Source organism: Candida pseudojiufengensis (assembly GCF_024610245.1).
Source record: "Candida pseudojiufengensis strain CBS 10847 chromosome Unknown scaffold15, whole genome shotgun sequence".
NCBI classification, from domain to species: Eukaryota; Fungi; Ascomycota; class Pichiomycetes; order Serinales; family Debaryomycetaceae; genus Lodderomyces; species Lodderomyces pseudojiufengensis.
The window spans coordinates 225300-237226 of NW_026261535.1; the positions used below are offsets into that span (position 1 = coordinate 225300).

General features: G+C 27.9%; 3 protein-coding genes across 3 annotated transcripts; all 3 read right to left on the reverse strand. All coding sequences in view use genetic code 12, as the record gives it.

Annotated features, from left to right (window-relative positions):
* Window positions 1-340: 340 nt before the first annotated feature.
* Window positions 341-1450, reverse strand: MNN9 (mannosyltransferase complex subunit; the record flags this gene model as incomplete). The annotated part of the gene is made up of 1 exon (XM_051759168.1): window positions 341-1450. The coding sequence occupies one exon, from the start codon at window positions 1448-1450 to the stop codon at window positions 341-343; it is 1110 nt and encodes a 369-aa protein (XP_051613073.1).
* Window positions 1451-1810: 360 nt separating this feature from the next.
* Window positions 1811-3262, reverse strand: CAM1 (translation elongation factor EF1B gamma; the record flags this gene model as incomplete). Its single annotated transcript, XM_051759169.1, has 2 exons — window positions 1811-2853; window positions 3064-3262. 2 exons carry the CDS (start codon window positions 3260-3262, stop codon window positions 1811-1813), a joined length of 1242 nt encoding a protein of 413 aa, XP_051613074.1.
* A 607-nt stretch (window positions 3263-3869) lies between these two features.
* On the reverse strand, window positions 3870-5891 carry AHR1 (Zn(II)2Cys6 transcription factor AHR1; the record flags this gene model as incomplete). Its single annotated transcript, XM_051759170.1, has 1 exon — window positions 3870-5891. One exon carries the CDS (start codon window positions 5889-5891, stop codon window positions 3870-3872), a length of 2022 nt encoding a protein of 673 aa, XP_051613075.1.
* Between the last annotated feature and the right edge of the window lie 6036 nt (window positions 5892-11927).

Genomic DNA, 11927 nt, shown 5'->3' on the forward strand with positions numbered 1-11927 from the left:
TTTTTTTTGTAACTAAAGAGAATCTATCGGTTATTCGTAGCAAAGTTGATTCGACCTGAATTAAAAAGACGTTCTCGGAAATATCTTGTAACAAAACAAGCTAAAACGTTTGCTTAAGGTGTTATTTTCATTGTTTTAAGTTCGAGTCCAACATGCCTCTTTGTTTGGTTTTGTCATTTGATTTGACCACTACGAAGTATTCAGTACTCTCGATTGTTTCCTTCCAATGATAGTAACTGGCCATATAGCGGGATCGTATTTTTGTCTTGTTGAAGTTAGAGTTTTAACTGAAATAGTTATAAATTAAATTATTTTATTAATTGCCGACTCAAATCCATATTTACTCGTTATGATGAAAGACTAAATAATTTGGTAAACCAAATACTTCATAACCTAACCTTTTGGCCATTTTAGCAAATCCTTCGGTTTCTATTAAATGATAAAATGGGAAAGATGGAAACATGGCCCCGTCTCTATGAACATCAGCTTTAACTAAAACAGCTCCTCCGCCAACACCATCTAATGCCATTTCTGTATTTTTGTCTCCGTTGGCATCATAAAAATGAGCCATTAGTGGTCGATAAGTAGCCATTTCTGCATAACCTTCTACAATTATTTCATCATCAGCTAAACCTTTTGCAATTTTTAAACCTTCTTCACTTTCAACCCAATTATTAAAATCATACGGCCTTATTGATTCAGCATTTATTTTATCATCAAAAAATCTTTGATATACATTTGCTGATAATACTGCTTTATCATGAGATGTTAAATCTTGTATTAAATTTGGTGAGGTTTCCACAATATCAGCATCCAACCAAAGAACCCAAGAAGTAGAAGGATCCAAACATGTAAAAACTAATGAGTTTCTTGCTAATGCCATCATTGATCTTCTCTCTTTTTGAACTTTAAAAGCGTGTCTATCTTTTTCTAATTGACTAGTCAAAGAATTTGAATCTTGTCTTAATAATGTTATTTTTTTAAAATTCAATTTATTGTTTGCTTTTGCAATTTTTAAATAAGACTCTAAATTTTTCAAAGCTTCATCACCATCATTATTTCTGGGGAAAATAAAACCTAATGATATTAATGAATGATCATAAGTTAATTTATTTAAATTTTCCCAATATTCAGGTAAAAATTTCGACATTGGTGTCAAGATCAATACTTCCTCCTTTTTAGCTAATGCATCTTTTGATATGGTTAATTTATTTAAATCATAATGTTTTATATGATTTTTTGGTAAGTTTTTCAATATTACAGAATCTTTATTATTATTAAACCAACCTTTTGATTTCTTATTGTAGCTATATTTGGGTTTTGTTGATGATGATGAAGATGCTGTTGAGAAAAAATAAAAATATATTATAACTAGCAATGTGATTGGAGCTAGAAGGGCTAATGGTCTTCTTCGTATGTAATTTATATATGAGTTCTTATAATGTACCATTTTTAAGTCTATATATTGATAAATGAAAGTAGTCTTTGATAGTTCTAATTGATTTCCAAGTTAATGATTCGGTCTCTAAGATGAAAGGCTTGGGTGAATGGTAAGATCGAATGACTTTTCAATGTACGACTCAAAAGATTTAACTATCTTGATCTTAATCTTTGAACCGTGTTTTTTTTTTTATTTTTTTTTTCTCGAAATCATTGAAATAATATTTTTCCTGTCAAATTTAGATTATTATAATTAAGAGATTAAAACGTATTCATTTCATAAAGGGACATATCAATTCAATTGATTCTATACATTTAACTAGAACTACACTATCAAAGTATGAAAATCAACTATAGATCAATGATTAGCCTATTTAAAGACTTTACCATCGGCAATTTCTCTTTTTTCACCATTAACTTCAACTGGTTTATCCCAAGCAAACATATTGTCAACAAATTCTTTAGTTTCTTCTTTTGAACCGTCCAATTTAGTAAACTCATAAGATTCCCAATCTGGTGCAACATCAAAAGCTGGTACATGATCTTGACCTCTGACTAAGAAAGCACCGGTAATACCATTATTATTATTTTCACCATAAACAACTAAACATCCAAACATGTATTTAGTTGATGCTGATAATCTATTGAAAAAACCACCTACTAAATTATTTGACATAAATGTTAAAGTCAATTCATCATTATATTTATAATCAACTTTCCATAATGACCATTCTTCTGGATCATATTGATTTTTCCAAAACCATGGGATAGCAACTTCTCTAGTTTCTTCATTTGAATAAACTCTTTTCCATTCATCTAATGGAGCTTTTGGTTTACCTAAAGCTTCTAATGGATGTTTTGGTTTTGGAGCAGCAGCTGGTTCAGGTTCTTCTTCAGCAGCTGGAGCAGCTTTTTTTGGGGCTGCTTCTTTTTTAGCAGCTGGTTCAGCTGGAGCTTTTGCTTTCTTTTCTTTCTTTGGTGGTTGATATTCAATTGGTGCATCTCTGAATTTAACTTCTGGTACAATTGATTTCAAATAATCAGAGTCAAGAACTGTGGTAAACCATCTAGTAATACTTGGAAATTTAGCTCTCCATTCTTTACCATATAAGAATTCAAAACCTCTAACATAGAAAGTAGCAGCGAGGAGATCAGCAACAGTTAATCTTTCACCAACTAAATATGTAAAATTAGCTAATCTTTCTTCAAAAATACCATTCACGGTATCTAAGTATGCATTACCTTCGTCAATTTGTTTTTTGTTGTATGGAGATTGACCAGTCAATGGTTTAAAAACCTTAGCTTCGGTTGGTAATAATTCTGTATTGGCGAGTGATGACCATTTAAGAATTTGAGCGTATTCAGCAGCATTTTTACCTAATAATTTTGATTTCGGATCGGCAATGTTAATTACTATCAAAACAAGTTAGTAAATCATTTTTACTTTAAATCAATTGATTTCATGAATTGTAAATATCAGATTATAAATTCTCGACATAATTTATTAAGACAGGGATAACTGTATAATAATATGAAAAATTTTCTCATCATTGTAATGTAAAACCAATTCTCAATGGTAACTTGAAGTAGTCAATTGAATTGAATAAACAAAATTATACATACAGTAAAGACTAATAGCTATAACCTCAGTCAATTTAAATCCTTTTGGACCAATAAAAGCTGGAATTTTATTTAATGGAAAACTATTGTGATAAGTTTCATCTTTATCACTTAATTTAACATCTAAGTTGAATTGTTTAACAATTCCTTTTGGAACCCAACTTCTAGTTTGTTGAGTAACGTATAAAGTTCCTAAAGACATATTTGAGTTTTGGTTGTAATAGATGATGATGCAATTTAAACGGAAAATTTTTTTTTTGCCAAAGTTAAGTTATTGAACATAAACACTTGAGATCTCAATTAGTAAGAGATGCTACCAAATTTTGTGTGATTAATCCACAACATACAGATTTGAGGTTAACATCATCAAGTGTTAGTAGTACATGGGGTGTAATGACATAATTAATTGGTTGCCAGTTCTATCCATTTTCAAAGTGTAAGAAATGTGACTATAAGCTCATTAGACGAGTAAATTTAGGGATTTTGAAGTACAATATTGAAAGTACGAGTTGCTGCATTCGTTTTGCAACATCAGTGATAGCATGCTTGATTCTGTCAAGAAGTCAAATAAATTTATTTAATTCCGCTAACTAATTTGTGTAGGAGAATTCAGTTCGCCATGATGTTCTCAGATATTCTGAACCGGAGGTTGTATCATGAGATTTTTATTTAGCTCAAATGACAAAAAAAAAAAAAAAAAAGGGGGATTAGAGTAGAATTTCTATTGGAAATTCATAAATAGTCTGGAAGAAATGCAATTGAGTTAAAGAAATGGTTATAAATTGTATATATCCCAATAAATGCAAATTCTAAGAACTAATATATCTTTCAGTCCATTCAAAAAATTTATGCCAATAAAAAATCATAATTTCATTATTATTCCCATCATCATCTTCGTTAATTTCATTATTATCATAAAATTGATTTAAATTATTAAAAAACCAATTTAATTTTAAATTTAAATGTTGTATAAATTGTAAATTTTGAGTATTATTAATATTAATTAATTTTAAATAAAAATTTTGTAAAATTGTTCTTATAATTATTTGTGGTTGTGATTTTAATTGATATTGTTGTAAATTTTCAAGATTAGGTAATGATTTATCAATTGGATAAGTGTTCATATTTGTAAAAATTTGATTTATTGGATTAGTCTTTATACAATCTAATTTAATTAAATGCCATGTTAAATGTTTTAATTTTTGTGATTCCATGGAGTATAGATTATTACTTTCATAATATGAAACATTTAATAATGTTGTTTCATATTTATTTAAAATATTAAAGTTTGATAAATCGAGTTGATCATTTTGTAAGTGTGGAAATTGTTGTTGTTGTAGTCCTAATTTTTGTTGTCTATCTTCTTCAAATGCAAAATCGAATGATTTATTCATGAAAAATTTTAAAATTGTAACAGATTGAATGATCACTTTGAATTCATTTGATAATAAATCGAATGAACTATATGAATTCAAATGGTGTTCAAGTTTGTCCAAAATTAATTCAAATAAATTAAGTTGAGAATGTAAAACAAATCTTAAGTGACCTTTGACTATGAATTTGTTGTATTTTATATAAATCCCAAACAATATCAAAACTATACTAATAGTTAAATTTTGAAACAAATCTAAATTTGACTCTACTTGTTTAAAGTCTGATTTCGGAATTTGATTCCAATGAGTAGTTTGTAAATTAGTTAATGCCAACAAATTAATATCTTTAAATTTTGAACAACTCATCAAACTTGGTATCAATAAATTTTGGTGAATTGAATTCTTAAAACAAATTGTAGGTATAAGATTTTGAAATACTCTTTGATCGTTGAATAAATCCAAAAACCAATAAATTTCTTCTTGTTCCAATGAATTTATAAGCATTTGTAAATCATTTGAAGTGGGAATTTGAGATAATGTGGTAGATGGAAATGTGTCCAGATTGAGTTGATTAGATGTATAAAGTTGACTTGTTGAACCGGTCTGTTTGGGTGGATTAATCATATGCTGTTGTTGATGAAATTCATGATAAGGTTGTAGTTGATGCTGTTGTTGTTGTTGTTGCTGTAAATTGTGAAGGTTTTGAATAGGCGGACTAAATCTCAATTGTTGAAAAATTGATGAGTTATTTTGGTGAAAATTCAAAAAATTTTGTTGTTGATGAACTTGTGCTTGTAATTGAGATTGATCATTTGATGATGAAGTTATGTGTTGTTGTGGTTGCAAAAAGTGCGAATGTTGTTGATTTATATAATTTGGTTGCAAAAAGCCCATGTAGTTGAAAAATTCATATTGATTTGAATCAGCATCAGGTTGTATATTATTGAAGGGCATGTTTGAGTGATGACTACCACCTACTATCTGAGACCGTAGATCTGAATTAATAGGATTTTGATGAAATTCAGATTGTGACATTATAAATTTTGTTGATGTTTTTTGTAATTGTTGATTCAAAGTTTGAGAATAATAAGTATCATTTTCAAATTGCATGTCTGACTCCTTCAATTCTTCGGATGAATGTAGATGTAAATATGAATTGTATTTATCTTTTCCATTGTATATAGATGCAACCGTTATTGAATGATCCAAAAATCTAAATTTTTCCAAATTTGAATTTGATTTTAATTCTTTCAAAATTTTATTCGGTATATCATTCAATGGATTTGCAAAAGTGTATTGTGTAAAATTTAATCTAATTCCACTTAAACATTTTCTATTTGATCTGATGCAATTATTACAAACTGGCTTCTGTTCATCACATTTTATATGTCTATCTCTACATGTTAAACACCCAGATCTTTTTCGTTTGAATTTAGTATCTGGATTCTTTCTAACCATACTTTATTTGTTGTTGTTGATTTAATAACTTGTTGGATAGGATAAAACATTAACTTATTATGAATTTTTGATTAATTATGTATAAAAGGATCTAACTTTTGTTGAATAAATGCTCGAGATAACGGTCTGTGTTAAATTTATAACCTGTTAATTACGGGAGTATAAAATAAAATTTGATTAATAATTTCTTAAGCTTCAAAAAATATGTTGATGAAGGTTCGTAGTAGCTAATGAATTGATATGCAATTTCGATTATTGTGATTTGATATCAAGATTTAATTGTAAATGACTTTGATAACTAACCTTCTTATTTATTTTATTATGATTCTCGATTGTGGTTGTTTTAAAAATCGGGAGTTTTGATACTCAAAAATTTGCAACAAAAAAAATAGAAATATTTATTAGTTTTGTCTTTTAACAAATAATTCAACTTTTTATGAACAGATATCTTGTTTATAAGCTGATGATTCCAAATATCAATGTGGTTTAAACTTCACTATGAATTTCCAACAATAATTTAGAAAGTTTCAAAATTTTTTAAGCTGTAGAATAAATGACTATAATTATAAATATAAATCTGCAAATAAGAAATGACCCTTGTTTTTCAAAAACTTATTTAAGATTACTTTTGTAGTAAGTCGACAAACTTAACAAATGTCTTTTTATAAAGTTTAAATTTGTGTATAAATCCCTGAGACTGAATTTTCAGAAAATTGATCCTATGATCTTACGGTATGTGGGTATATTTGTTTAAAGACTGTTCTGATCTGTAAAATAAAACTGAACAATTTTTGGGGGTTTTCTACTTTATGGAGTCAACAAATTGATCTTGGTAATGTTTGAATATATTATATTATATTTTTACTCTTGAGTATATTGTAATTTGATCTATCTCTCAATCTGAGACGTTTGTTGTAGAATGAATTATTTCTCTGATGAAGTTCTGTTTTCAATTTGTATGAAACTTAATTTTAAAACACCCAAATTGATGAGACCTTGAATATGGATACGAAATAATTTTTTTGTATTTTTGAAAATAGGGTCTTTTGTATAGATATATATATAAGTCCATAGAATTGAGCTATTTACCATTCGCTTTTGATAGAATAAAAGAATGTAAATTCGAAATTAATAAACTTTTCATATACATATTGTGTTGAAAAATAGTAAAACAATAAAAAAAAAAGTACACATTTTGCATCATTAAAAGTCGTATAATTACTTAAATTGATACTTGATTTGTGATTCATTTCTATTTTACAACTTCATTCTTTTTAAATGAATTGGAGAATACTATTCTTCCTCGAGTTCAAATTGATGAATCATTCAGTCGTCTTCTTAATTGCAATCAGACGTTTCATCACGTATTGTTCACTCAGTATTCCATAAAGTAAACCAATGTCAATTACAAAGTTACAAAATTAATATTTTACATTTAAAACAAAAAAAAAGTTAAATTGTAAATAGCCATTTTAATTTGAATTACATGATACTTAATTAACCGCTACAATAGTTTTTTTATTTTTAAGAATAAAATGATCGAGATCAAACCTTATTGCATAGAAAAAGAAAGAAAATTTGTTTCAAATTCATTAACATCGGTCTACATATCATTTAACCACTATTAAAGACATTATTCTGATGGCAAATTTTTAACTTTTCACAACCGCTACAAGAATTCTTCTACAAAGTCAAATTTTATATGGTTTAGATCAAATTTAAAATCTCGCTTATTCCAGAAAGTCTATGAATTTTAGATTCTTCTAGTTGCATTTCGAATATTCTAAAATTATTCTATTTTAAATTCAATGTTGGCTGACGATACTTTTCATTCTTAAATTATAATCCGGAACTTTGAAATAAAAATAATGAAATAAAATTGCAAAATGGAACTTGAATGATGTATTATTTTTTGATTATTACTCCAACTAGATTAACAAATACGAAGCAAAGATTTAAATTTGATTTAAAATTCTCCAGATCACATAAACGTTTCTTTTATCGTAATCCGAGACAATTTAATCCATACTTATAAAATTAAGGTTTAAAGACACATCCTGCTTGATCTGAAAAGAAATTTTACTTACGAGTCGAGAAGAGAAAAATGTATTAGTACTAGTGAGACCAAATCAATTTGAACTAAATCATTAATTAGAGGTACAGAGCATTAAGTTTAAAATTATTATTTTTCCAAAATTACTAACCTCGAGATTTAATAGAAGACAATAGAAATAGAGAGATTTCAAAAAGTTTCCATGCGCCCCAAATTTACTAATTAAATGTATGAATTCGCTATCAATTTCTATTGAGTTTGACTCGACTTTTATGACATATTAATTAAACTGAATTGAAAAAAGATCCTTACTGTCGATGTTGAGAGTTGATTTTTTTTCCCTTGTGGTTTTACTGTGCAGAACATGAATTAAAAAATTACTCGGTTAATCATACATATTAAACGCAAAATATATTTTGTGAAATAGAAACAGAACGCAAAATCGAAATTAAACTTTTTATCTGACACAAAATCTATGTATTATAAATTAAATAAAATAAATTAAAATTAATTTTACGTGTAAAAATGATGTTGAAAATAACAGGTTTTGTATGACATTTTGAAATAAAACCGCTAATTCTAACTATCTACTCTTATTTGCCGTTCTATTATTCCAAGTTTTCACCACCAGACCATTCCAGTATTTACATTTAAGCCAGTTTAACCGTTATTTATGCATTTGATGGTAATTCATTTATCGAAAATTACCCCTATATTATAATAATTTAGCATAAAGGTTAAAATAAGGTAGAAGCATCTGGAAATCCGTGACAGACGATTTAAGAATAACAATTTCAGGTCTATCTTAAACATGCTGTGTCTAGATTAATTACTTCTAGAGATTATTTACTTACATGGACATAATGTTCCATCTCTATAATCAAGAAATTTGCCACCGAATGAATTCAAACGTTGAGAGATTCTCTTGGTGAAACAGCACATATCATAAGAATATTATTTATTATGATTAAATCCACAATTAGTAGTATCAGGTACTGGTTTCTATTTTTTTAAAAAATTTATTTTAATTAAAAGAAAAGAAATTAATAAAATTCAAATTTAAGACTGTGGCAAGTATTACCGATTGTGTTTTGTTTTCTGTTGTATTTGGTCTTTCTCTCTTGATTATCCATAATTTGTATACTTAGTCATATCAGCTACTGGATTTGTTCATCATCCAAATTCTTCCACTTTTGATTGTTCAATAAATGTTTTAATCTGATTCATTCGACCATGTAAGGGGGTTGAACCAAAGTTTTTTTTTTGTCCTAGATTTCGGAAATCTGACATATTTCCGAGATCTGAGATCTTGAGATCTACTTACCGTTGAATTAATTTTTTCGATTGTTCTCTTTTAGAAATAACGATTTTTGACAACATAAACCATCAGTCAAGTCTGATCCAATTTTGAAGCCTATACAACACAACTGGCTAATCTGTAAATGAACTTTCGATAGTACAGAGATGTTAAAGGCTCTTGATGCGGATTTTGATTTTTTTTAGAATTTTCTGACATCATTGTATTTGTCACTTTGAGTTAAATTCAGTAATTTCAATATAACACTTCAAAACTTTTAAACATTAAACACATTAAAACATCTTGATTTCACCGGCTACTTGATTTTCACCGGTAATGATCTCGTGCCAATTCTAAGTTGGGTTCTTTCGATATAATACACGGTTATTAACAGTCATATAACCTCGTCATACTGTGGATTCTAAGGCATTCGTACAGTGTGTTATCTTTTACAACATAAGTTAGCCATCTCACACTTACTCGAACAAAAATCAGTAAATAAAGTCAAATCAATAAAATACGTCAACAAAAATTTTTACTAATTGTATCATTTTTACTTCCTTAAACAGTTTCAACAAGTAGTCAAACAATAAACAATTAATTAAACAAAAGAATCTTCTCGCTTACATTACAAAATGCACTGTTTAGAAAGCTAAAACTAACTGCTCTTACGATATGTTTTCAAAATACCTAGCTAAACTACTGCTATAATAAATAATAAGTTTTTTAAGAAGAAACAAAATTTGCATCAAATTTAAATAGAAAATTTCTAATTAATCTACAGAGTATTTACATAATCTAAGGGAAAAATAAATCTCGAACGCCATTGTAACATTTCAACGGGCTCACTAAAGCAACAGCAAATGAGGCTACAAACAAAGACACGGTTGTCGTACGGACAGGAATTTTCTTTGAAGACGATCAAGTGTTGGGGCCAATAGAAAAATGCTACCAAACAGTATTGTTACAAGAACAACCGTACCTCATATTATGAAACTGATACATATTTTTGAAAATATTAGTTTCTTGCTTACTTCCTAGCGTTTTCAAGATTTCTTTTACCATCATGGTTTATTTTGCACGTAGTATCAACTATCTAACTAGAAACAAATTTCAACAAAGAATAGGCATCATCATTAAGAAAAAGCCACATGTATTTAGCAAGATTGAACTGCCAAACAAATGAAAAGAAACATGCTTAATTAGACACGAGTCAATAGAAGGGTGTATCAACTCGAGAACCTACCATCCACACACCGTTGTAAATAGTCCATCATGTATCAAAAAATAAATATTACTAGATTATTCACATGACAATTTTAAAGTCTTATCTCTTACTGAAACTTATTGAACCTAGGAACGCCTATGAAGTACACCCTTAGTCATTAGATATTGATTCCGTACCTAGTCTTGAAAAGTTTGGGTGGCAGTTATGATGTAAAAAGTTATTGATAAACTATTGACGAAAGCCGTAGTAATTAAAATGATTTTGTGTTACTGGACCAAAATTTTTTTAACACCCAAATAAACAAAAAATATTTATGTTTGTGTAACATCTGTAATTTGTTACTTTTATTATTATCTATTTTACGGTGTGTGTTTCTTATCAGTAAGACTTGCACTTGATAAGCTTCATCTTAAAAATCCATGAAACAATTGTCTTGGTCATCAGGGTCCTTTTTCTTTTTAATTGAAGACAACGGGATTCAAGATTGAGTTTGCTCCTCACATAAATAATATTTGCTGTTGTGGTTAGTATACCATATAAATTTAAAATTGCTTATTTGAACAAACAAACGAACAAATTATCATAAACCCTAATTAATGAACATTTACTTTTCAACGGTCAGTCAGTTGATCAATTTTTTGTCTTTATAACTTAACCTTTTTATGATGTGCATAGCTTCGTTTACTTGGTAAAATCAACTTGTTCACATATCATTAAGTGGTAAGAGATTGAAAAATCGCTACCTTATGATACTTTAATGATCCAAGTCTCAAGCATCATCATCTTTTATAACAACAAGTGTGAAAAGAGACTAAAATCTCGGACTTCATTATTTTGTTGATGTCATTTTCAAAATTATGGATGTAGGAAATTTAATGTAAGCGAGTTTTAAGAGATCAACTAATGCATCAGATCCTAGATCTAGAAACGAGTAACAAGACAATCTGTACGAATAAATTGTTTGCTTGTTAAAATATAATTGAGATTCCTAATAGAATGACTAGTTTGAATTTGTTTTTATTTTCATGAGACGATTAAATATTCAAATTACATCATATTGAATTTGCTAATGTAGGCAATATTATTTCCAAGGATGTATAAAGTTGCCTTTCATGTCTCGTTTAATTTTAATTGACTTGCTTTGTAAAATCAGGTGTATTAATTTATACAATAACTTTCAACAGTTTATGTAAAATATTCTATCATTTAAGCTGTAGAAGAAGATCTTGTACAAATTTAAGTAGATTAATAATCACCGTCTATTTAAAATTTTTGAAAAGTTTAAAAAACGGTGTGTTCCTCAGTTAATAGTAATTAAACACTATTCTTTCTGTATACGTTTAACAAATTAAAGTTTTTTGTGTAAATCTAGTAGAGTATCGACAATGTAATTTGAACTAAAATATTTCTTTTACAAATTAGGACTGTCTTTTTAGTAAGTTTAATTTTTAGTTTTTA